Here is a 26,553-nt window from a genome sequence, read left to right as displayed (position 1 = left end):
TCTTGACGACTTAGAGCCTGCCCTTTGCTGGGGAGGACAGGGGAGGATCTTGGCTGTCTTAGTCACTACCTCATCCCCAGGGATTTGATCCACATTTTGCACTAACTCCATCCAATGAAAACCTGAAGCCACAGCTCCCAGACTCTTCCATGCCCGTCCACCTGCCCCCTTCCTCCTTTAGGAAGATCAATTAGCAACAATGTTCAAAGCGGCAGGAACCACTTAATGCGGTACTTGTCTGGGACTAGAGGGAGGGAACCACTTAATGCGGTACTTGTCTGGGACTAGAGGGAGGGATTCTGTGTGACTCCAGGAGGGGCTCAGTCAAGGGCAGGAAACTGAGATGCGTCAGTAAAGACAAAACACACATTTGACAGGATGCAGGTTGACGGGATGCAGGGAAGGGAAAGGGCAGCGGCAGTGGACCCTAGGAGAGCAGGCTCTTGCAGCAAACACTGTGGAATCAGGAAACCTGCAGGACACAATGAGACTGTTCTGGAAAGACCAAGGGCCAGGGGGTAGAGGAAGGGCACCAGGGACTCTAGAACTTCTAATATAGGTGCCAAATTGTCTTAGTTTAGGTTTCCATTACTGTGAAGAGGCACCATGACCAAGACAACACTTATAAAGGAAAACATTTAATTGAGGCTGTTTATGGTTTTGGTCCATTATCATGGTGGGAAACTTGGCAGCGTGCTGCAGGTGGATACGGTGCTGGAGAAGGAGGTGAGAGTTCTACGTCTTAATCCGCAGGCAGCAGAAGCAGACTGTGCTCCACGCTGGGCAGAGCTTGAGCATATGTGACCTTAAAGCCCGCCTCCACAGTGACACACTTCCTCCAACAAGGCCACACCCACTCCAGCAAAGCCACACTTCCTAATGGTGCCACTCTCTCTAGTCAAGCTTTCAAACATGAGTCTATGGAGGTCATACCTATTCAAACCATCACATCCCAGTCCCTGGCCCCCATAGGCTTATAGCCATAACATAATGCAAAAATGTATTCAGTCCAACTCCAAAATTCCCCATAGTCTACAACAGTCTCAAACTTGTTTAAAAATCCAAAGTTCAAAGTCTCTGAGATTCATGGTCTCTTAACTATAATCCCCTATAAAATCAAAAAAACAGATCACACACTTCTAATATATAATGGCACAGGATATATATTACAGTTCCAAAATAGATAATGAGGAAATACTGGACCAAAACAAGACAGGACACCAGCTGGGCAAACTCCAAACTCTGCATCTCAGTGTCTGATGTCAAAATGCTTTTCAAATCTCCAACTTCTTTCAGCTTTGTTGATGGCAACACACTTCTCTCTGCTAGGCTGGTTCCTGGCTAGCAGCTTTCCTTAGCAAGTATCCCACCTAATCTCTTGGAATCTTCAAGGCAATCCAGACTTCACCTTACAGCTTCACACAGTGGCTTCTCTGGGCCTCCATGCAGGGACACCCCAGCCACACACCCCACCTCAGTGACTTTCCTTAGTCACAGAAGAAGATTCCACAAACTCCTATCTTTGACTCTAAAGCCAGAACCACATGGCTGAAACTTCTGAGTTCTGCTGCTAGCTGGGGCTGGAACGTGGGCCCCCTTGTTCAATTACATCTTCGTCAGCTTTCTGTTTTTGATGATTTCCTTCACTGCCTAAGCTTGGCTGTTCTGGAACTTGCTCTGTAGACCACGTTTGCCTTGAGCTAAGAGCTCTGCATACCTATGTCTCCTTAATGCTGGGATTAAAGGCATGTACCACCAAGCCTGGACCTAAGCTTTTCTCTAATTCCTTTTCATTATAGATCTTTATGAGCAGGGCTACTATGCCTCAAGATCTGCATTAAAGGTCTCTCTCTCTCTCTCTCTCTCTCTCTCTCACACACACACACACACACACACACACACACACCCTACCTCATGAGTACAGCATCCCAGGGTGAGGTCTGGACAGCCCCTTAGGCTACTTGCAAAAACCCTCCCTGAGGAAGCCTGGGCCTGATTTGCAGATGAGCTAATTAAAAGGCCTACCAGGCAGGACTGTAGTCACAAACCAAAACTAGACCAAGGAAACTCTGCCTTACGAGTAGCGGTGCAGACGGCGATGCTTGCCCTGGAAAGGATCCTTCCAGACACTACACAGCATATTCAATTTCATCAAGGGACAGCCAGCAGCCAAAATGGGATGGCAGTGTGGGCTGGCACTTGTCACTGGAAGCCAGGTGATCCAGGCCTAAACCACACAAAGACAAACACTAGGGATGTGGACAGCAAAGGCACATTCTTAGTACATGACCCACAGGGATCCTATGGAAAAGCCTTTGGCAACGTCTATCAGTGGAAACATCAAGATGCATGCTCAGGTAAGGACCATCGCTCCTGAATATACTGTCACACAGGTGTGGAAATTTTTTGGTGTTCAGGACTGGGCCAAAACCCAGCACATGACTGGCAAATGTGCCCAAAGACCAGATTCACAGTTGGGTGATAAAGGAACACTGGATGCCCAGCCCAACTCTACCCAGACTTGGCAAACAGACTTTGCAGACCCTTCAACCTCTCTGGAGTGCCCCTGGGCATGGCACACAATACATACCCCTTTATAGGAACGGCCCAGTTCCCACTTACAGAGTGAGAGCAAGCTCCATATTCCCAATATTACTGCTTCTGAACAGGACTCTGGCCCCTCTTGAAGCTAAGAGTTCCATTGGTGGGCAGCTACCTGGGCATTTATGAACATCACATGCTCCTAGTCACCCACAGGCAGGAGATGCCGTGAAGAGATAAGGTGGGTTGTGGGGGCTTCAAGATGGCTCAACTCAGTAAAGTACTTCTTGTGTAAGCCTGAGGACCCGACTTCTACCCCTGGGATCCACTTTAAACAGCTGGGCGTAGAGCTGCGAAGCTGCAGCCACAGACCCAGGGAGGCAAACACAAGAGAATCCATTTGGCTTGCTGCTGGGCCAGTCTAGGCAAATCAGTGAGCTTCAGGTTCAAGGACAGACTGCTTCAAGAAAGTAAGGTAGAGAATGATCAAGGATAACACCTGAGATTAGCTACCGCCTCTGTATGTGCAAACATGCACATGCCAACACACACATGTGCACACAGAAAGATGAAACGGGCTTATTACAAATCCTGAATAAAGCCGGGTAGTGGTGGCGTACACCTTTAATCCCAGCATTTGGGAGGCAGAGGCAGGCGGATTTCTGAGTTCGAGGCCAGCCTGGTCTACAGAGTTCCAGGATAGCCAGGGCTACACAGAGAAACCCTGTCTCGAAAAACCAAAACAACAACAAAAAAAATCCTGAATAAATAAGTAGACTGTAGTTGTGGCCATCCGACAGAAAAGTAGGGAGAAACACACACACACACACACACACACACACACACACACACACTCACACACACACTATGAGGCAGGAGGGGGGATAAAAAGGCCCAGCAAAGATGTAGGAGAAGATGTACTGATAACAACTATGAACTCCTCAGACTGCCCTCGTCTTGCATGGCTCATAGGTCAAAAAACAGGTGTTGTAGGCCGGACAGCCATCACCCATAGAAGGATCCATCCAAGAAAGGCCATCGCTGAGATGACCCTGCACTGACTGTAGGTGAACCCATCCCCATCAGCCTCCTGAAGCACCAAATGCAGATGGCTGACTGGCACTCACTTCTGCTGTCAGTCAGTTTCCTTCCTGCATGCCCTTCACATGTCCAATTTGTCTGAAGGGTCTGCTATAGCCCTGGCTACTCCTGGAACCCACCAGGGCTTTATGGAAACCCCATGGACTCACAAAGGCTGGAGGCCGAAGTTCAGTTAGTGTTGGGGGCAGGAGGGTGGGTGGCAGGGTTTTGTCACTGCTGAACTGTGTCACAGGCACTTAGGGCTGTCTTTGAGAGAGGAGCCTCCGTCAGTTTAACCCTTCCAAGGATCTTCCTAGGGTCACAAGTTTCTGGTAGAACTCGAGCCCAGGTCCTATGTTCGTGATGAAATATTTGGTGGTCCTAGCCAGAGAAAGCCTCTCTTCGCTTTCTCTGGGGTTTGACAGAGCAGGAGAACCACCGGCTCTCCACACAGGGCTCCACACTTTCTGAGAGGCTCTGAGGGTCCCACGGGCCTCAACCATGGGCTTAGGCATGTACCTTTCTCAACATCTCCTTTGGCCCTTCCCACACGGGCTGAATTGGTGGGAGGCTACCCAGGCAGGAACAGTGACCCAGAACTCAGCACTGTGACCAGACTTACTCATGGTCCTGAGCCAGAGATGTTCATCTGCCTGGGCTCTAGCAATCCTTGGATATCCCGGCTGTCTCTCCCACAGTGCGGTCAGAAAGTGTCTTGGGTATGTCTGCTGGCAAGCTAGGCCAGGTGAATGACTGATGGTGTTTACATCCCATGCCTTTGCAAAGGGCAGGGCCTGCCAGAGGCAGCCGGGCAGCTAGGCACAGACCTGAGGGTTTCCTGCCCCAGGTCCTACTGAGAGGCCAGCTCAAGCCTGAATCGCAGCTGAGGAGGAGGAAACAGCTTTCCTCATGGGAAAGAGAACTGAGCAAACAGAGCCTTCTGCAGCTTGGGACCTTCAGGACGGGAGGAGAGAAAATGAGATGAACTCTGACGTGAGAATTTCCATTTCAGTCCAAAGAACTGAATGAAGCCAGATCTCGGGGAAGGGCTGCTGCGAACTGGACTGGAAGAATGATGGAAACTACCCATCATGCACCATGCAGCCCCGAGACTGATGGTTACAGAGTAAGACCTGAGACTAAGCGGAACCAGGGCTCTTCACCCGAGATGGTACTAACTCTGGGGAAAGGGTTATCAGAGCCCAGACCAGAGGCCAAAGGAGAGCCACCAGTTCTGTGGTCACACTGCAGCAGCAAGGTGTGTCCCCGTAGGAAGCAAAACACCATCTCCTTTGAGAACCATCTCTACAGCCTGCCTCGATCAAGGCAGCAGGGAGCAGGTAGGCAGTGCTTGCTTCACAAAAGTCCACGGCAGGCACTGGGTCCAGAGTAGCCATGTCACCAGAGTTCTCTAGTGCCCCACTGGCCAGGCAGGCGATGCAGCCTCATATCTTCCTTCTGGATGTGCTCATAACAGGACTGAGGAGAAAGAGACAAGATTGGGGCCTGCTGGTAGATCTGCTCCCAACAGCACACATGTTTCTAGGCTCTGAAAGCCACTGCACCGCCTCCCTGTGTAGACACAGCCCCAGTTAGGAACTGCCGTCAGCCACATTCTGCAGGCAAACAGCCTTCTCTCTGTTGTGGATAGCCCCGGCCTTGTATTTTCATACTAATTCCTCTTTCCCGTGAAGGGCTGCAGAGGAGGTGTGAGTCAGTACACAGGTGAATTCTAGTGAACCTTCTGCCCATTTTAATTTGTAAAATAAAGGATGGAGCCAGTGATTGGGCAGAAGAAGGGAAGGTGGAGAAATAAAGGTTGGTGGAAGAGAGCAGAGGGGAGGACTGGAGGAAGACAATGGAGGAGGAAGATGATGAAGGAGAGGATGACTGGGAAGCAGGAGGTAGAAGGACAGACGCAGGGTCTGGAAAACCCTCAAGTTATAAGGGTCTCATAGCTGGGGAACAGAGTAGTGTAGGGGTACCTGCCCAATCTAGGCCTACAGAATATATTCATAATTACTGAGTTGTGTTTTTATTGACCGGTCATATTTGGGTTGGAGATTTAAATATCTCCCACTAAATCCCTCTGCACACTGCTTGGAGCTGCAGCCTGAAGGGCTCTGAGGCTCGCCTGCCCTGTGGCAAGCACCAGCCCTGTGAGGACCCTTCCCATGGAGACACACAAGGTGGGGATTTGAGCTCTTTCCACCACTGTGGTGTCTGGGGCAGAGAAGGATTTCCTTGGGCTCTTAGCCCCGGTCCCTCACCTCTAAAGCTGTAAGCAGAAAGTCATGGAGGCCACCTGTATGGATGGGGTCCATCATGTCACGGATCAGGTGGATCTCAGCTCCCAGATGCTGAATTCTAGAGAAAGTATCATGGCAACACAGGAGAGAAGAAGGGAGAGGTCACGGATAGATGCCCCACAGCTGGGGGACCAGCCCCTGCCTAGAGAGCTAGACAATTCTGAAATGGTCCCGGCTGTGTCCCAGGTTCCCACGAGACTGGCTCCTTTCTGGGCTTCGATGCCCCCTCTGCTCTGTGTTTAATGTAGACGGTGTGGGAAGGGGTCCCCAGTCCCCACTCACTGAGCTCGAGACACCACGTAGACAAGTAGTGGCAATAGGTCATCCATAGGCAGTTTGTATTCACAGCCCAGCACCCGTTTCACCGTGGCCTCAATTTCCCTATAGGTCTTCTCAAGTGTCTCCAGCTTCTCCCGGGGGTGCACTGTAGTGCTGTAAGCAGGGTTCAACTCCTGGTCAAGGCCTCAGGGCTCAGTCTTGGAAGGAAGAAGAGGAGGGACAGCAAGCACACACACACACACACATATACACACATACACACACAATATACACACATATATACACACACATACATATATACACACACATACATACATACACACACATACACACATACATACACACATACACACACACATATACACACATACATACACACACACACACACACACACACACACACACACACTGTGCCCTTCCATGTGCAGTCTTTCCTTACTAGGGCTGACACTCACATGATCTTCTGCAGACACTCAGTAGCCGACAGGAAACACTTGTCCCGGACAAGAGAGTATCTCTGCAAAGATGAGGAGCAGGCAGGGATTTAGCTTGACATGCTCTGATCCTCAGGGTCCCTTGTCACTCACACCTGCACCATCACTGGCTTAATTACATCTCAGCCCTGGTGGCTAAGTGGCCCAGGGCGATCACACAGCTCCACTGTGAGCTTCATGGAGGAACTAGGCTCCAAAGTATTCAGAGGACCAAGAGGGACACAGATCATTTGGTGACACTCAATTCCAAAAGCTGGTATCAATGGTCTCCAGACTCAAGGGCTTGTTGAAACCCAGGTACCTGAGCTGCCTTCTTGCTTTCTGACTCTACAGTTATATGGTAAGACTGTGGACGGGTTAGGGTTAAGGTTAATGGCCCCAGTGGTAGAATTTTTGCTTAGCATTGCAAAAGCTGTGGGGGCCAAGAATCTGTCTCCCTAGGAGGCTCCAGATGCTCCTGAGACAGTGGGTGGACTCATGTGCCCTTGACCATTGCTGTCTGGTATGGCTCTTTTTACACAGGAGAAAACTGAAACTCAGAGCTCAGGTACCCAACCCATTGCCACAGCCAGAAGAGCAGAGCCTGCTGTTGAGCCTGGTCACGTGGGAGCCACTTGAGCCAGAAAGGAAGCCAGGAGTCTCTCCTCCTTTTCTGGCCTCTCCTCAGAAGTTCCAGGACCACAGTCCCCTCCTCCTCCCAGGACCACAGTCCCCTCCTCCCAGGGCCACAGGCCCCTCCTCCTCCCAGGACCACAGTCCCCTCCTCCCAGGGCCACAGGCCCCTCCTCCTTCTAGGACCACAGGCCCCTCCTTCCAGGCAAGCGGACAAGCCCTCTCACCTGATTGCTTGTCAGCTTGAGGTCCTTGAGGGGCCACAGATGCCTGAAATTGGAGACATGAGGTGGGATGCTTTGCTAGTCTGAGCTCAGACCTGTTTCTGTGTCCCCCAGGAAGCGCTAAGCATGAGCAAGGGCAAGGGAATGGGGTCACTGTGGCATTCTGGGGTGTACACACACAGCCTGAGGCCAGGGTCCTGGAGGAACCGGAACTTCCACTGCTGTGTGACAAAGGAACACTGGGCTCTGAAGGATAGGACCTTAGAATGCTGGGACCCCAGCAGGGGACAATCAGGCACTTGTGACATGCATGTGTCAGAGGGGCACTAAGGAAAAAGGATGTATTAGAGGCAGTGGGGCTGGGGGGGGGTGCAGGAGAGGCACTAGATTATGGCAAACGTCTGACCTGCTCCCAGAGCAGCCCTCGGTTTCCCCTTTAAGATCCCTCCTCCCCCACTCTCAGCGCAAGTCCAATGGTGGATCTGGAAGCAGGCCCAGTCAACGCTGGCCAGCACTCTGGGTAGGACACCAAGCACGGTGGGAGCTAAGAAATAGGAAAGGCCAGCTCTCTCTGGGGGTCAGTGGAAGAACTGAGCCACAAGGCAGTAAATCTGGAGTAGTGTGGAGCTCTGGCAAAGTCAGAGGGAAAAAACAAAGGTGTTTTCCTTGGTGGGATGATTGAGCACCCAGACCCAGCCGCATCCCCAGGGCTCTGTGGCGTCTGAATAAATAAGCATGCCTCACAGTTGAGATTTGAGTAGAACTTCCCTAGAGCCCTTGGCTGAGCGGGCAGGGGCAAGCTTACTCTTGCACATCCAGGAACTCCAGCAGTTTGGTATCAGGGAACAGGCTGAGGTTGGTGATGCCCCGGCTGTACAGCCCATCCTCTCTCTCATGGAGAAGCAGGTACAGTGTGAAGAGCTCTGAGTAGAAGCTGGGCAGGATGAGGGGCAACAGCAACCCGTGCACCTGCAGGTCCCTGAGAGGCCAGAACGGGGTGGGAGACGCTGCTGTCAGGGCCACCGCTGCACCGGCAGAACTGGAGTCTCTCCCAGGGGACAGCTGACTCCTGCCTGCTCTGTGTGGCTTAGGCCCATGTCCCCCACACCTCTGTCTCAAGGTGCACAGGAAGGCCTCTGGCAACTGCTTCCCCCTCTGCACAACTCAACCATGAGGCCTTGAGGGCACATTTAGAACAAAGATGTATCTCGTGCACGGTGGCACTGCTCCTGGGTAAGACCAAGGTCATATGTCACTGTGTGGTATAAATGGTCAATACACCATGCTTGGTGGATAGCATACATGCCCAGTGCTTTCCTAAGAAGCATTGCCACCCAGAGGGAGCCCCCAGGTACAAAAAGCCTTGCAAGGTACCTTGTCTCCATGTTCTCCTCCTCCAGGGTCTGGCCCTGGCGCTGTAAGGCAACCTTCAGCAGACCCCTGCCAGCCAATGAGAAGAGCGTGATGTGCTTGCTGCCCACAGAAACGGGACTCCACCCTTCCAGCCTCCAAAAGCGAGGGCAGGTGGTCCCATCTCCCACTGGCTGGTTAGATCTGGGTTGAATGCTTGCAGAGTCTAGCCTCTCCTGCCACTGGGGGGGGGTCCAAGGCTGGAACTGTAGTGAGTATTGGCACTCCGGTGGCAGCTGAAGCTCCTATCTGTAATGTTCATGGGATCTAGGTTCTGTCTGGGACAGAACAGATGGAGCTTGAAATTCAGGGTCACACTCAGCCTACTGCAAAGGTAGAGTTTCTATAGGGTCAGGGGTGTGCTAGGGGCCAGATAGGGATTGGCCCCTGGCCAGGAGCTATCTATTGGAGGCCCTTGCTGTCATTTCTTATACGTCTGGCCACCATTGACACACCGACCAACCTCTGACCCGGTACCAAACAAGACTTGAGTGAGAGGCATCGGATCGAGCCGAGCCTTGGAAAAGGCAATCCTGGGCCAGTCCCTAGGCAGTGGGCATCACCCTGTGCACAGGCTCACCTGTAGACAGCCCAAAGCTCCCGGGCATGTTGCTTCACCTCCTCCTGGGCCATCTCCTGCAGGTGTTTGTTGGCCCCTACGCCTGAATATGTGGCCTGGAAGGTCAGCATCAGGGTGTGGAGCAACTTCCCCAGGGGGTGTCGGGAATTGCTCAGAGCCTGGACCCATGAGAGACAACAGGGATGCTTAAGCCAGGGTCTGGAACACAATAGGCCCAGACCAGCCTCCCAGACAGGTCCACCAAGGCCCTCTGAGAACCAGGAGCAACAAAGGCCTGTCCCCGCCAGTTAGCACCATGCTGTGAGATGCAGGAGGCCTCCCCAAGCCTGGGCCCTCACCTTCCTGAGGTACTGCTGCAGGGCCTCGGGTTCACGGTGCTGCGGCAGCTCCGTCAGGATATCTTCCATGCTGCCCATACAGTCCTTGGGGTCACTCCTGGAGCACCATGCAGTGTCCCTCACCCACCCCTGAGTCAGTACCCATCCCCCGCATCTCCAGGAGCTTCTCTAACCCTCTCTGATCTGCAGGGACATCTACAGGGTCAGGCTCACCTCTCACCACACAGGTACTCCTGGGACTTGTGTAGCTCCCTGGAGCTCTGCACATGGAAGCCCAGGAGGGCTTCCTGCAGTTCCACAGGACAGCCTAAACGCACGAAGTCCCGGAAGGGGCTGTAGACTCCCTGCCAGCGGCTCTCCACAGGGAAGGCACCCAGTCCCAGCTGTCTGTGATTGGGAACAGTGAGAGATGTGGAAGATGGAGCCGGAGCTGGCAAACCATCGGCGCAGCACAAAGAGGATTGGTGGGACCAGCCTGGCCCCAGAAATGGGACAGGATGGAGAATGCACACAGTTGACCTCCAAGGTGAGTAGAGGAGAAGACAAGGCAGAGGGAGGGGCATTGTGTTTTGAGATGGAGAAGAGACAGGTACACAGTTCTGCAAAGGGCCTGGAGCACTGAAGGCCAAATCCAACCTACGTCTTGGATCAAGATAGACCAGTACCTGGAAGTCCAGGATTTCCTTGCTTTTCCCTCTGTCCTATCCTTTCCCATAGGCTCCCTGTGGTGGATCCTGCCTTGCCAACAGGCTGAGTAAGACAGACTGGACGTCTCACAAAGAAAACTATATCCTGCTGTCACCTCACGGGTATCCCACGCCTGTACCCCACCAGGCTGGGGCAGATCTCTCCAGGACCACTCTTCTCTCCCAGCTCCTGCTACCAGAGAAAAGTAGCATGCAGGGACAGTGGATGAGTCCTCTGTACCCCTCTCCAACCTCTGAAATGCTACCGGAGACCATTTTTTGTAATTTCCCCCTTCAACACACCCAGATTCTCAACAAATATGGCAAGGGCTATTCACCAGAACTGAGTTTTCAAAAGGGGTGTTCTGTTCTTACAGGAAAATAATCTGTCTCACAAATACCACATTTCTTTTCTTCTTCTTGGCTACCAGGGAGCTCAGAGCCAGACCAAGGGGCACTATAACTATCTATAACTATGTGTCTATCTCTTTCTTTTAAGACCAATTCACAATCTTTCTAGACAAAAAAAAAAAAAAAAAAAGAAAACCTAAAACCAGGGTCAAAGTGAGACTCACAAATCCTATTTTTCTTCCAGTATGTGTATGGCAGCATATCCACCATAGCCTCTGGCTGGAATTCTGGCAATAAGGCCTCCACAAAGTCCCGAGACCTTGGGTGGGAAGAGACACAACACACACTTTCAACTAGGTTGGGCTCTCACCTCTTGCGTGTACTGCTTGGGTCGGGTGGGAGGGCAGCCATGTCCAGCACTCCCTGTGTGTACAGTCCTTTATTTGTCCCACTGCTGAAAGAACCATCCAAGGTGAAGCCATTGGGGAAGGTGACCTTGCCCTGAGGGCAGAGAGGAGAGAAGAAATGTCTGTGTGTCCATCCAGCTGTCCAGGCAAGTGTGTCAGTGCTGACCTGCTTGGATGAGTCAGATGGAAACATCTGACCACGTGTTCCACCTGTCCATTCAAGGTGCTAGAATATTCTAGAAGTCTCACCCACCTCTGCTGTGAGGCTAGGTGGCTTGGTCCAGGGATCTAGAGGAGGCAATTCCTTGCTGTGTGGAGTTGCTAAATTCGTAGTACTCTTGAGCACTCATAAGGCATCAGACCTGCCTGTCCTTCTACATCCAAGATTATCCTCAGGTTTCCAAAGGCCCAGCATGAACACAACTACCTTTTGCTATGTCAACTCCGGCAGGGTCATAGAAAGAATGATGACCCTGGGGACAGCTATCCAAGACTCTGGTGGAGACGGTTCTACAAGAGCACAGCGCAGACACAACCAGACTGTGTCCTCTGGGCAAGAGGCAAATCCTCTAGTCCCTTGTCACCTTGCTCTGTCAAGTCAGTACTGCATACCGCATAGCAAGGACACAAAAGCCCTTGGACAGCATGGAGGTGTGTTGGGGTGGGGGTGGGGACCTCCAGCTGCCTATCCTCTACCTTCAGCCTTTGGCTTTGAACCCTGCACTTATGGGGTGGGGTGAGAAGTGGATGCCCGCTCACCTTCCCTAGGAGCGTCAGCTCCCTGGTGAAAGTACCTTCATACAGAGAGTCATCTTCGCATAGCAGGATGCCTGGGCCCTGGAAAGGAAAGAAGAGAACAGAGGAGAGGGAGGTAAGACTGGACAGAAAGCCAGGGTGGGTGGACACTGATCCACAGGGCCAAGAATCCCCAAGCCCTGGCCCTGCTCTCCCCAGAAGCGTTACATCCTGTGAACCCCACCCCTTGTTTTCCCTAGTTAGCCCTTGGCTTCCCTAGTTGGCTCCTCCTCCTCAGCAGCGGTTTCAGGAAGCCCCTGAATACTGTGCTGGCTTCCTTCCAGCTGTCCCTGCTTCCCTGCCACTGCCCTGGGTCCTCAGGGCCAATCAAGTCCCTTTACAACCGACCGCACCTGCCAGGAAACTCACTGACAAGTTCATGTTCAACTTTTTCCTGACTCTATGCTGTGGAACTATGCTTGCCTTTCCTTCCTCTTTTCTTTCAGGTCTCCTTTGGTTCTTTCCAGAACAAAGTGGAGTCTAAACAAACAAACTGTAAAACAGGTACAGCTGTTGCCCAGAGCCCCACCTCGTGGCTAGTAGAGAGACCCAGTCTAGGGATGGTTGGGCTGTGACTGTGATATTGGGCAGGGTCTCTGATGTCTGCCAGCAACAAGCAGGTGTCATTCATATGCTAAGGAAAATGGCATCAATTGCAGGAGTCACTCAGGACTCCAGAAGATGGAGAAGGTTCAGCCAGGGCCAGCGAGGGGTCCATGAATGCCACTGGCTGTCCTATGGCACACTTGCTCTTGTTAGCTCATGTGTGTCCAATAAGCATCATTGACTTGAGTTGCAAAAGAGGGATGCGAGGCTAGAAGAAGCCCAGACTGTGCAAAAGTCAGTGTAGGTGGTGGCAGAGCTGGACATCCCTTGCCATCCACCCGGCTTGGCTTTAATTCACCTACAGAGTGTCCAAGGCAGGGGCTACTACTCACAGCCATCTTGTCCCCTTGGAATGTGCCCTGATAGCAGACGCCTGCCTGGGTGACCACAACACCAGGGCCGTGACGCTGGTCAGCCTGCCACATACCAATGTAGCGTTCACCCCTAAGGGAAGAGGGAGTGTGAGACAGGAGGCTCAGAATGGTTCCCTTGTGCCTTCTGGAGGCTTTGCTGGCAGGGAATAAGGGAGAGACAGATGGCATTAGAAAATGAAGCCCAAAGAGAACAGAAGATGGCAGAGAAGGGAGTCATCCTTAGGGGAAGGCATGCTGGGTGGAGCCCCCTTGAGGTAGCAGGAAGCATAGATAGAGGGAAACAGGTGTTTCCATGGAGACAGGTGTCCAGGACAGACCAAGACAAAAAAGCTGTGTGATGCACAGGGGACAGAGAGAGAGAGACCATGGCTTGAGCCAGCTGGACCTCTGGCTTCTCTCTACCAGCACTCACCTGTCCCTGTCCTCCTCGATGCCATAGCCATTCCTTTGGCCTCTCTCCCAGTGGCCCGTGTACCTGAAGGTCTGGGGGGCCTGCGGAGCACTGTCAAGGATGCCAAATCCATGCCGCAGACCGGCCTGAAAATAGCCCTTGTACACTTTGTCAGTGCCATACCTGGAGAGATTCACCAATAGCTGGTTCCACCTCAAGGAGCTCAGTCCAGAGGACACCCCCCCCCCCCGGGCCCCGCCACCTTTCCCCTGCAGGCCAAAGGTCACTTACTCACAGATGCCGTACTCGCACATCCTGCCTTCCCACCAGTGACACTTGTAACAGTCAAACTTGTCCTCAGAGGCCTGGGGCACCAGGCAGATGCCAAAGCTGACCATGTGGTTGGGTGAGGTTGGAAGTGAGTATCGGGACACTTGCCTGACCAGATGCCCCGTCATGTCCCTCCATGCTACCCAGTTGTCCTTGTCTCCAAGGAGTCCCCCAGATCTCAGCATCCCCTATTCCCTTACGAAAGGCCCTGGGGACACCCCTCCCTCACCACGGGAAGGAAGGCTGAAACCCATGCTCCTATTCCCACCAGGCTCCCCCTTCTATATCTATGTAGTGAGAGGAGTTAGGTCATCTGACCACCCCTGTGTGAGGCTTGGGAATTTGGGGCAGCCATTGGGTAACAACTTCTCTGGCTGCCTCACATGCCAGTATCTGCCCAGCCAGCCTTACCCATGCTCCAGGCCCTGGCAGAAATCCCCCACGTGGTTCCGCCCATCTGGCCACTTCAGGGTTCCCCTGGAACACAGGAGGTCCTCAACATCAGGCCACCAGACTCATTCCCAGAAACCCTCAAAGTCCCTCCCTCCCTCTACTCTAGCTTCTTCCAACTAGACTTTCTCTTCACCTAGTCCTCACGTGAGTACTCAGATACCTCACAGAAAGTGCCCCCATCTCCTGGCACAGCTGCACAAGCAGCTTTGTGGGACACTGGGGTACCCTCGACCCTTCCCACGGGGAGAGCCCTGGAAACAATTACATTCTCCTTTCCCCTTGAACCACAGGAGTTGCAGAATACAGCGTCAAGCTTGAGAAAACCTCTAGTCAATGGAATTTCTGGCGAGCTGCTTCTTTCTGATGACCTGCTACAAGTGCTTAGCCCACAGCAATGGTGACTCACTTGCCATGGGGCTTGGCCTGATACCAGTCGCCTTCATAGGTAGCCTGGTAGAGCCGGCCCTCACGGTGGAAAGTATAGGCCACACTGCGGTATTCAGGAGGCATAGATGGCTCCTGGCCTGATCCCAGCACAGGTAAGTCCTTCTTGTCACATAGGGCTTGGCACACAGCCTGGGTCACCTTCTGCTGCCAGGCAACCTGGTGGGAACAGGGAGGCAGGGAACATGTCATTGCTGCTGCAGGTATGCCCTAAAGAGGCCTCACAAGGCACCTAATCCCTTCCCTTCAACTCTGTCCTCAGGCACACTGCCCTCCTACGGCATGGCAGCAGACCTGAGATCCTTTGAACAGCCCAGAGACTAGACAACCCAGAAGGCTGTGCAATGGTAGGGGCAGGCCTCAACTCCAACCTAATGATGGAAAAATTCCCATCCCTCTAACATCCTGATACCCAAGCCTAGGCACACCCCTGATCTGCTTCTGAGCCTGCAGGATTGGCACTCTGCCCTCCCTGGCTTCTGACTTGCCCCCCTCCCTCATTCACACATTTACCTGGCCCTTGGGGTCACTGGAGACAAAGGAGAACTTTTCTTCAGGTGTGAGGATGTGAAGCACACACCTAGGCAGATAGAGGTGACCAGTGAGCCCCATTTCCATCCAGGGCTAGAAGTGGGGCTCACTGGGAGCCTGGAGATGTCGGGGGTGGGGTGGGGATTTCATAGGGCACAGGGAGGGAAGTCCAGGCACCTGCAGAGAAGTCACTCACTTGTCTTGGCCAGGTTCCACCCACACCAACTTCAGGTCGAAAGTGTGGACATTGTGGTCCTGGAAGAAGACAGGGACAGGTGTTGTTCAGAGCTACGTTTACAGAGTCACTTGCACTGAAGCCCCCCAGGTGTGAAGCCCAGAGCACAATCCTCCCACAGGGGCCTGCTCCCTGGTAGCTGCACCTCCTCCTTTCTGTTCTCACCCTGGGACTAGACAGGCCTTCCTCGCCCCCTGTGGGGTGCCAGGATTGTCTAGAAACACAGTTGGCCCCTGGCAGCTTCTGCTGCAAACTTCTAAGGCTCCTCTTGCCAGAGGCCGGAGGCCCACTGCAGAGCCTGACACAGGCAGGTTCATGCACCTGCCTTCACATTCTCCTAGCTCTGAGCATCTGCTGCTCAGCTATCACGCCCTCCTGAGCTTGCCCAAGCATCCTTACTTCACCTTTGCTCATGTTTCTCTTGCCCTCCCTCCCTCTCTTCTTCCCTCCCCCTGCCTCCTTTCCTCCCCCCTGCTTCCCTTCCTTCCCCGCTTCCTCCCTCCCTCCCTTCCTCCCTCCCTCAAGTTGTTGTTTTGTCAGGCGTTTTGTAGCAGCAACAAGAAAAGGAATTCAGACAAGCAGGGAAGGGCTAGAAACATCTCTAGTAGACACACTGCAACCACAGGAGACAGGGTTACAGACACAATCAGAACAGACCCCAAGCCAGGCTGCCATGTTGAGGCAGGGGAGACAGTGCTGTGAACACCGCCAGTGACAGGTGAGTTGGGCCAAGATTACTGGCTACAGGACAAACCCTGAAGCCTAGTATGGCTTCCTCTTGACCCACAATCCTTGGTCTGTATCCTAGCATTTGGCTTTAGCCTCAGTTCTGACAGCCTTTCCCGTTCAGTTTCTAATCTGACTCCAGAACCCCCACTTCACGTTACCCGATCCTAACCTGTAGCAGGACAAGGGCATCATCAAAGAGCAGCACCCGCTCAGCCTGCAGTGGGGTGACCACCACAGGGATGTCCTGGCTATCCTGTAGGAGTCGGTGAGTAGGGGCACAGAGCACATCCTGGTGGGATAAAGAGGGAGACAAGAAGTCCAGTGCCTATACTGGATGCTGCTAGTCAAAGCTGCACCTCCCCCCTGCACCCCAGACACCTCCCAGAGACCATCCCAGCATGCCTGGAGTATCACCCAGGTCTGTCTCTGTCTCTGTCTCTGTCTCTGTCTCTGTCTCTGTCTCTGTCTCTCTCTCTCTCTCTCTCTCTCTCTCTCTCTCTCTCACACACACACACACACACACACACAGAGGCATGCACTGATGCTTCAAGATGCAGGGGGCAGGGTCACCCCTGATCCAGCTCAGAAGATCATCTCAGTTTCATTCTCTGTTCTTTCCTAGGCAGTCTCCATACTTCCCCCCATCACAGCCAGCAGGTTCCTGATACCCTCACCCCGTCTGCTATACCCTCTGTCACCCATGGTTGTTTTGGCCTGCTCTACTCCTGGCCCAAGCCTGCCATGTCTTCTGGGGACTGTCCTTCCTGCAGGGGCATTGTATGCTGTGCTAGACAGTGACAGGCATGTGTAATTGGTGGCACCACCAGAAGTCAGTTCTGCTGACCCAGCAGATAGCTAAGGGTGACTGACAGCCACCAGGTTACCAGTCCTCCTTCTTGATGGGGAAACTAAGGCATAGAGCAGCTCAAACCACCCAGCACAGACTCACATCCAATATGGAATAACCCCCTTCCTTGACTGTCCCAAAGCTCCAGACTCACCCTCAGCCGGCTGTTGAGGCTCGGCCACAGAGCCTGTGTGGCCACAGCTTGGTCCAAGGCCTGCTTCATGAAGGACTCAAGATTTCCAAACAGGGTAACTGCACGCATCATGAGTTCCTGGGCTGGGTGCTTCTGTGGGAGGACAGGGAAGGAGGGGAGGATCTGATGGACTTGGAACCAGCCCCCGTCCCAGTGATGGTCATGAGGGCCCCTGCCTAGCATCAGCCAGTCAGGCCTAAATGTATGTCACAGCTCAGCTCACTCTCTTCTCCCTGACAATTCTTCTGGGGACAGGAAGGGAGCATGAAGGTGTTTCCAGATGGATATTTCAATGACACCATAGTGTGGTCCTGGGCCATATGTCCTCACACAGAATAGAGAATTCTATGTCTGTTCTTTGAGTGTCAAGTGTCCCATCAAGGAAGAGCCATGTGCCCAAGATTCCCTAGGGCAGATTCATGCCCCGGGAACCCCTCCCCAGGGAAGGGCTATGTTCTTTCAGGGGCCCCTTCCTACAGCTTATCTTGGTCCCCTGAGTCTGAGCCCTGTTTCTCTTCTTCCCCACACCTCCATCCCCGGATTGCTTTTGGTACCCACCTCATCGAGGGTGTCCCTGAGGCTCAGCAGGAGGAACACGTATTTCTGCACATGGTGGACAAGTGGCTGGTGGAGGGCCTTGCACAGCGTGGTGCCCTCCGAGCCCTCAGAGATCCCAGGGGACAGCTGCCAAAGTGCCTTGCGATGACTCCTCCAGAAGAGAGGAAGAGCCACACACTACCTTCCCCGTTCCAAGCCCACGTCCACCTGTACCACCCACATTGTAATTGCTCTCCCAGCTCCCAGACCCAGGACACCAACCCTGGACCCCATTAACCCAGCAAAACCCTGGGCTCTCATCCTGGGAACTTTGCATCCTCACCTCAGAGGAGATGGAGACAGTAACTGCACATGCTCAAGTGGTGGGTGGACAAGACACCTGCTGCTTTGGGATGGGCTTCCCCAACTCCCCCCTTCCCTTCAAGACACTCACGCCCACATAGGGGCTACTGTGGCAGCCCCAAGCTCACCTCCTCTTCTTTGAGACCTTCTGAAAGGCTTGCACCACCACGCAGTCAGTATAGGACTTGATGTACCTATGAACAACCCAGGATCACCTTGAAAGCCCAGCTCCCAATGCACACTCAGCCCCTGCCCTCTTGGGGGGTCCCAGATCCCACCCACTGAGCAGCTAGAATCCTGATGGTCCAGGCAATTGCTTGACAGCCTCAAGCTGTGACCCAACAGTTGTATCTCAAAGGCCTGGTCCAGGTCTGAGTCTATAAGCTTGCTGCTAAGCCAATAATACCATAGACCCTAGGAGACCCACTCCAGCCGAGGTGGCATTTTGGCACTGTGGCCAAACAACAGACTGCGTGGGGCGGGGGCGGGGGTGTCTTACTCCATGTGGGCTTGTAGGACATGGTTAGTATTGCTCAGTAACAGTATGGCCTCCAGACCCTTGGAAGGTTGGCAGCATGACCTCTGCCGCAGGGAAAGCAGGCTCTGCTCTGTCACGTCCAATAACTGCTCGGCATTCTTGTGTAGCTGCTGCAGAAGCCGAAGGCACTCTTTGCCACAGGGATCTGAAGGTTCTGGGTCTGTGGAAAGCAGAGCCACCTTGAGTTGGCATTGATGGATGGTCCTGTAGTTCTGGGTTTCTCAGGACCGTATTAGTACCCTCACAGAGCTCCTCAGGGGGCAGAGTATGCTGGGGTCAAGGGCTGAACCGGGAGTAATTAGGGTTGTATGTGTGCCTCTTATTTAATGACCCCAATCATTTTGGGGAACCAAGACTCCCAGCTCCCCTGAGTCTCTGCCGCTTCTCTTTGGACCCAGATGCAGAATGGGGAGTCGTCAAGGTCACTCCCAGCCACCTTAGAGATACACAGACAGGCTCTGAGAGAGGAAAGCACCGGCCCAAGGTCACGTTCCAAGGGAGACCCCTTATGTGTCCTGCCTTCTAATCAGGGCTCTCCAAAGCACCCCAAGGAGCTCTGCATGGGAACAGGGAGTGAGGCAAGTGCTATCTGTAGGCCTCTGGTCCTCTGAAGCCATTTGGGAAGGCAAAAGCCAGGACCTGATGTCCAAAGCCTCAGCTCCATCAAAAGACGGCAGTGTCAAGGGCCAGCACTTCCACTTGAGTTTGAGAAGGCTCTCAGAATGTCTTACAGGGGAGAAATCAGATCCCCGGGGCACTCTTCTGTGCCCCCCCCCTCCACAGAGGCCTACACTCACCAGCCAAGAGCAGGGGCTTCAGGATGGGATTGATGATATTTTGAGTAAGGGTGGTTGAGAAGATCTCCTCCTGCCGGAGCAGGGCTGCCTCAGGGTTACACATAGCCAGCGTGCGAGACACTTCACCTACTGGGTAGGAAGGACACAGGTCACAGCCCAGAGAACACGGCAGGGCCGCAAATATCCTTCCCAGAGAGAGGTAAGACCCATAACCACCCACATCAGAGCCAATCGGTGAGCCTAGCTTCTCACAGAAAGGAGATCTATTCTGGCTACTGACCCTGCCCTGATGGGGCCCTGGAAGGAATAAAAGAGCGGGAAACTATCAAGGGAAGCATCCCTTCCCATCTGAAAGTATGTGTTCTTCAAGCCCTGTTTTGGCTTGCTCAGACACTTCATGAATCCAGGCACCCAGGGGGATAACCACCCAATTGTTCTTTGTCTTGGACATCTTTTCACTGAAAGTCCCCACTCGGGGACTCTGTGATTTTGGGGGGCAAGGGACACGCATGCTATCAGAAGAGGTCAACAATACTCCAAGCTCGGGGTCCTTGTCACTAAACAGAGCTCAGTAAGCTAGGAGAGGTCTGATACAACAGCAGTCTGGAAGCCTCCTGCTGAAGCCACGGGGGAGACGAGAGAACAGTAGAGCATAATGGGGGCACACTCAGCACTGGGGAGGCAGAGGCAGCAGGATTTTACTATAGACTCAGGGCAGCCTGAGCTAAGACTGTGACCTTGTCAGAAGGGAAGGGGGAAAGAGAGGGAGTGAGGGAAGGAGAGAGGGAAGGAGGAAGGGAGGGAAAGGAGCGGGGAGAAGTAAAAGCAAAGGCTCGTTGGAGTGCTGAGAGGATGGCCCCACCTTCATTGGACAGCAGACAAGCTTTACTTTGCTTCAGTCAACCCTGAAGATCATGAGAGCAGAGCAAGACAATAGCAGATCGAATATCAGACTCAGCAAGACAAACCTGGTAACAGGTGACAGACAGGGCCAGGCAATGAGAAAATTCAGCCCAGACCCTACCTGTCTACCTCCCTCAACCAGACTGAGCCGGCTGGATGGGTCCCACTCAGGAACAGGGTCACTGGGGTAGGCAGGCAGGTCAGCTGGAGTCTTGAAATGTTCTGCCCTAACGGAGGGACCTTCTAAGCAAGCAGCAATGCAGTACCCTGACATGAAGCATGGGTGCTGAGGGAATATGTCTGAACTTATTCCACAGTTGGGCTGTCTGTGGCCCTGCTCAGGCAAAGCCTCCCGAAGCCAGCCCTTGCTGTCTTCACTTGGCAAGGATGTTCACCTGTCCAAATGGCCTGACTAGAGAGATGCCTCAGGGTGGAGTCAAAGCGTCTTCACTCTGCCTTGTCCTGACACTCTGAAAACTTTTGAAATCAGCAGATTGGGGTGGGTCAGATGTCACTGGGGTGGCCAATGATGGGCAGATGACATCAGGTAGACCCCAGCAAATGTTAAGGGGGCTCAATCTTCCTGAAGGCACCCCAAATGTCACAGGAGCAACACAGGTCCCTGGCAGAACCTAGGACTCAGGAGAACTGGCTCCAGAACAGAGTAGGGCGGGGACCTTAGAACTCTGGCCCAGACATTCCTGCCCCACCTTTCCTGCTGCTGCTCTGCTTCATGGGGAGAAGGAGAGGCAGGAAAAGGAAACTGCTAGGCGCCCAGCAGCAGCCATCTTTGCTGGCAGTAAACGTAGTGCTTCTTCCACCCCGAACACACACAAGCAGAGGGTGGAGAGCACAGACTTGGGAGCTGCTGGTTCAGTTTGCACTGACCATGAGAGCCCAGCTGAGGGACTGAGGTGGGTCGAGTGACCTGGACCTCCCTGACCCTCAACCATGTTTCCTGACATTGACAGAATGGAAAGTCTACCCCTGTAACCTTGAACTACCCTGGTTCCCAGCCCACGCCTCGCCTGCTGTCCACAAGAGATCCGTCTCAGCCTGTTACGTCACAGCTTACCCATCCCTGGTGATGTGTTTATAAAAAGATAAAGAGAATATGTTCTGTGGCGGTGTGTGTAGTGAGGTATGGGGGAAGGGGATGTCTCAGTGGGCCCATGTCGAGGTATCTCTTCCCTCTGAGAGAGCAGCCACACACACACACCGGTATACCAGTATAGAATAGAGTTTATTTAGGGCATGGGGAAGGAGAGTTACGAGGGTAGTAGAGGCAGAAAGAGGCAGAGAGAGAGAGAGAGAGAAAGAAGAAGAAGAAGAAGAAGAAGAAGAAGAAGAAGAAGAAGAAGAAGAAGAAGAAGAAGAAGAAGAAGGAGGAGGAGGGGAGGAGGAGGAGGAGGAGGAAGAGGAGGAGGAGGAGGAGGAGGAGGAAGAGGAGGAGGAAGAGGAGAAGGAGGAGACTGGCCATGATCATGTGGAGAGAGGGGGAAGGGAAGGGGAAGGGACAAGGAGACAGATCAAGAGGAGGAGGAGGAGGAGGAAGAAGAGGAAGAGGAAGAGGAGGAGAGAGAGAGCAAGAGAGAGAGAAGAAGGAGGAGGAAGAAGAGGAAGAAGAGGAGGAGGAAGAGAAGGAGGAGGAAGAGGGGGCAAGCAGCCCCTTTTATAGTGGACCAGGCCTACCTGGCTGTTGCCAGGTAACTGTGGGGAGGAGCATACCTGGCTGTTGCCTGTTAACTGTGGGGGTGGAGTTTAGACAGAATGCTAACAACTGGTTCTCTCTGAAACAGAGATCTAACTAGATCAGGACATTTCAAACTCTTGTGGTTGCCTCTCAAAAGAATAAACTGTAGAGAAGCTTCTTTTGGCATGGAACCTGGTCCCTGAGCTCCACACCCAAAGCATAGACTGGACCTGGGTAGATCCAACAGACCCAGGTTAGCTGCCACTAACTCTATGGTACCTTTCATTCAGGTCTGTGGCCCAGAAGGGAAATCACATCACCCAGAGGAAAGGGCAGACATTAAGCATAGATGGGAAAGGTAACCTGGGAAGGCTGCACCTGATGTAGAAGTCTCCCAGCTAGGAGCTCTGGGTCCATCTAGAAGCGGTGTCGTGGGTATAAGGCCAGACACCAGTGTCTGAAAGTGTGTGCCGGCAAGAGTACTCTCTCTAACCCTGGGCCCAGCACCCATCCGGCACCCCTCTGGTTAACAACATGGCCTCTTCATATTCTCCCTCCTGCCACTTCTAGGGTCCTTAGTGGCAGGCTGTGCAGAAGATGAATTTGAGGCATAGAAAGTCCAGGAGGGTCTAGAGATACTATCTGTAGATCACGCCCCCAGCCCTAACAGGCTCACCAGAAAAATAAGTGGCTCAGAGGTGTTGTGTGACTCACTGGAGGCACACAGTGCATTCCCGGCAGGGCCAGCCTCCCATCTCATTTCCAGGTAGACTTGACGCTCACAAACAGGCATGGTGAGGCCAAAAAAGTTAAGTTGGGTGTACAGGTGACTCACACCTATTTTCCTTCTGGCCATCCAAACAGCAGCTGGACCTTTCCTCTGCATTCCTGGCCTCTGTTCACACCAGATCGCTCCCAAGCAGGGTCACTCGGGCCTTCCCAACCCTCACCCAGCCCTGGCCCCTCAGGCACCTAAGCCGCACCCTAGCCTGGCACTCACTCTGGTATTTCCTGGTCTGGAGTGGCATGGACCTTATTTCTGCTGTGGAGGCCCACTAATCAACCTACATGCCTGGTGGGCGGTGGAGAAAAGTGTCTGCTCCAGGCAAGTGCACAGAACTGTCACAGCCGCCCTCCAGACTTGAGCCCCGGTCTCTGCCTCTCCACGGATCCAAGCTTCTTGCCCTACATGCCTCCCAGTCTCTGCAGTCGCTTCCCCTTCCTCGGTCTGCCATGCCGCCCAGTCAGTCCCGGGAGTTACCCAAACTACTCTGCTCCAACGTTCGGACATCAGTCTAGGCTCCTCCCAGGCAGGCAACACCACCTTCTCGGCTTCTCTGTCAGCCCTTCCGCCCCGGCCAGCCAGGTCACCTGCTCCTGGCCGCCTCTCTCCCTCTGGGTGATAGAACTCGCACCCGGGTTCTAGCCTGGCCGTAAGGCACAGCGCTCGCACTCCTCACTGCGGCTGGGGGTTGGACCCCGCGCTGCGTTTAAACCGGAGCTGGGTGGCCACGGGGCCGGGAGGAGGAAGCTGAGATCGAAGACGGAGGGCTCGTGACCATGGCAGCGGGAGGAGGCGAGAGCCCCCACCCGCCGCAGAGCTCGTGGGGCAGCGGACCCCGCCCACCGACGCGCGCCCTTACCTGCGCCGTGCGCTGCGGTGCCCGGAGTGGCCGCGCAGCTCCGCGCCCGGCCGCCCTCCCTCTTCGCGCCCCGCCCGGAGGAGTTGCTCGTGCGGGGGCGTCTCCGAGGAGGCGGAGCGCCGCCTCGGAATGTCCCCAAGCCAATAACTCTCCCAGAGCCTCTCCCGCCAGACTGCGAAAGCTCCCCTCTGGTCCGCGAGCACCCCAGGATCGCACCCTGGCTGTCTTTTCCCCTCTAGCCTCCCTCTCCCGACCCGAGGACGCCAGGCAGTGCCTGAGGCCACCCCTGATTTCCTTACCAACCGACTCTGCCCAGGCTGTAGCTCTGAGACCTTGCCGACCCCCCATTGGGTCACTGGGTCCCCCACCTTCATCCACACACACTCGCGAAGGAACCTTGGGTAGATTCGGGAAACTTGTTGCTTAGAGCAGTCGGCCATGATGACCCGCAGCCTCTGAACTGAGCAGTGCTTCGGTAGCAGCTACTGCTGTGTGTGACCTTGAAGGAGGGCCCCCTGCAATTCATTCCGGGTACAGCCTGAAACTGGCCAGTTTCCTGTGCCAAAGTCTTCGACCTTGGAAGGAGCAGCGCAGTTCTAAACCAAACTTTTGGAAGGAGGAGGGACGATGGTTCAAACCTGTAACAAAGAGGCCTGCTGTCCAGCTGCCGGGCTCCCTTTTGGCCAGCAAGCAAGTCACCCCATCCACCTGCAGTGGTACCCGGCCTCTAGGAGCTGACTGGCCTGGCTGAGTTGCTTCTAAGTCTTCCAAGCCTGAGCACAGAGAAAAGCCTGGGGAAGAGACAGACAGCTGTGAAAGAGACAACCTCCATGCATCCTGCCAAAGAGAAGAGACTTGTAAGAGTCTCTGAGAAGGGGCCTGCCAACCTCAGCCGCACTGGCTCCCTTGGGATGCTTTTTGGTGAGCATTTAAGTTCGGCCAATCTGCCCTACAGTGGCAGGCTCTGAGTTGGTTGCCCAGTAACCCTACCACGGGTGTTGCTGTCATCCACTCTCCTACCCCAATCTTGGGTTCCATCCTCAAGAACCCTCCCCCAAGAACCCTCCCCCCAGCCTCTTCTTCCCTCCCCACTTGGCTAAGACCTCTCCTTCCTTCCAGCCTTTTCTTTTTTTCTTTTAAATACTTAAAAAAATAAAAGCAAATGTATTACAGGTTCTCTTTTTTTGCGTGCATGATGTGTATGTATTTGTGTGTGTGTGTATGTGTGTGTGTGTGTTTGTGTGTGTGTGTGTGTGTACATGTTTGGCTGTCTGCTCCGAAACTGTCCTTTTTATTTCTGAGACAGTCTCTCATTGGCTTTCACCTAAGCACATAGACTAGACTGACCGGCCAGTGAGTACCTACCTGCCTGTTTCTGCTTTCCCAGCGTCTCTTCCAGTTAGTCCTTGACTGAAGACCAGATTCTGCCCCTGTCCCCCGGTAATACCCAAAGGACTGGATCTACTGAATCCCCCCACCCTTCCCCCTTGGCATCACAGGTCTCCTCTTTCAGCTCCTCACAGATCTGCACATGGCATGTGCATACATGCAGTTCCCCATGTGAGACATGAGAGGCAGGATATGTACTCAACTTGGCCTCCGGGGTCCTCCACCACTGGATAGGTGAGACCCCTAGGCTACACATCTCCATGGTGGCAGCCCCACTCGTGGAAACTTGTGCATCTGTGTACAAGGACATACGCTGACACACAGGCATACGCAGAGCTGCATGCAGAATGCAAGGCACTCCCCTACGCACCAGTTCTTGGTACCTAAGCTCAAGTTCATGCACATACAGGCCTGACCCAGGCTGAGCTAAGCCTTGAGCTATTCTGGGTCGGGCTTAGGGCCAACAAGTTCAGGGACAGCCAGCTCCCAGCACACCCAGCTGCTGTGTCACTGGCTTAGGCTATCTAACTCCTACCCCCACCTCAGGCTAAGTCCATGTTTGGTCTGGATCCCAGCCTGGCTCTAACTGGGTGGGTGGAGGGTTCTCCATTCACTACCCCTCAGCTTCTCCAAAGCTATGCCTTGAGTTCCATTGTATCGAGCTCCAGGAAAGAAATGTCCACGGGGTCTGCTGGACATTGCTCAGTTCTCTACCCATAGCTTCCAACCCAGAGGCCCTGGAGACTGGCTTTGGTTCCCACAGGAAACCCATCAGATATAAAAATAGCACCGAGGGACAAGTAGTAGTCGGCAGGCCACCACACAGGAAGGGATACTCTCTTCCAGGGAGCAGAACTCCCCCACCCCAGCCTCGCTGGGCCCAGGGGAGGTGGGGTGCAGGGGCTTGTTGAGGGGACCTGGTAAGAAACTGCGCAATACCAGACAGTGGTCAGAACCCTAAATCAGAGGCAAGAAGTTGAGTGTTGCAATTTTTGAGGCCTAAGGCCAAACAGAGCTCCTCCCTAGGAGTCCTCCCTCACTAGAGAACAGGACAGATCTGGCAAGATGGCTCAGCCAGAAAGGACAAACAGGCAAGTGCTGGAAATCCTGGCAACCCGAGTTCAGTCTGGGGGAGCCCACATAAAACTACGAGAGAGAAATTACTCCACAAAGTTGATCTCTGACCTCTACATGCATGACATGGCACCGGTATACACACACACACACACACACACACACACACACACAAACACATACACACACATTAACACATACACACACATAAACACATACACACACAAACACACACACAACACATACACACAAACACACACACAAACACATACACACACGTACACACACACATACACATACACACACACACATACACACACACACACACACAAACACACACACATAAACACATACACATACAAACACATACACACACA

General features: G+C 53.5%; 1 protein-coding gene across 8 annotated transcripts; it reads right to left on the bottom strand.

Annotated features, from left to right (window-relative positions):
- Positions 1 to 1,147: 1,147 nt before the first annotated feature.
- On the bottom strand, positions 1,148 to 24,754 carry Als2cl (ALS2 C-terminal like). Of its 8 annotated transcripts, none has more exons than XM_034484576.2 (27): positions 24,601 to 24,754; positions 23,714 to 24,504; positions 19,475 to 19,603; positions 18,639 to 18,837; positions 18,268 to 18,333; positions 17,798 to 17,948; positions 17,201 to 17,332; positions 16,369 to 16,488; positions 15,432 to 15,490; positions 15,218 to 15,284; positions 14,667 to 14,863; positions 14,219 to 14,284; positions 13,769 to 13,867; positions 13,499 to 13,660; positions 13,045 to 13,156; positions 12,071 to 12,148; positions 11,275 to 11,405; positions 10,081 to 10,254; positions 9,868 to 9,964; positions 9,530 to 9,687; positions 8,914 to 8,979; positions 8,345 to 8,518; positions 7,543 to 7,585; positions 6,665 to 6,726; positions 6,213 to 6,362; positions 5,892 to 5,988; positions 1,148 to 5,100 (listed from the first exon to the last, which is right to left on the bottom strand). In XM_034484576.2, the coding sequence occupies exons 3-27, from the start codon at positions 19,575 to 19,577 to the stop codon at positions 5,020 to 5,022; spliced, it is 2,844 nt and encodes a 947-aa protein (XP_034340467.1). In that variant the 5' UTR covers positions 19,578 to 19,603; positions 23,714 to 24,504; positions 24,601 to 24,754; the 3' UTR covers positions 1,148 to 5,019. The 8 variants fall into 8 exon arrangements, with proteins under 8 accessions (XP_034340467.1, XP_076773824.1, XP_076773830.1 ...); XM_076917709.1 differs by having other exon boundaries at positions 24,013 to 24,504; XM_076917715.1 differs by having other exon boundaries at positions 24,352 to 24,504.
- Between the last annotated feature and the right edge of the window lie 1,799 nt (positions 24,755 to 26,553).

Source organism: Arvicanthis niloticus, chromosome 21 (assembly GCF_011762505.2).
Source record: "Arvicanthis niloticus isolate mArvNil1 chromosome 21, mArvNil1.pat.X, whole genome shotgun sequence".
Classification (NCBI taxonomy): domain Eukaryota; kingdom Metazoa; phylum Chordata; class Mammalia; order Rodentia; family Muridae; genus Arvicanthis; species Arvicanthis niloticus.
Note: the sequence above shows the minus strand (reverse complement) of the source record. Positions and strands in the feature narration are given on the sequence as shown.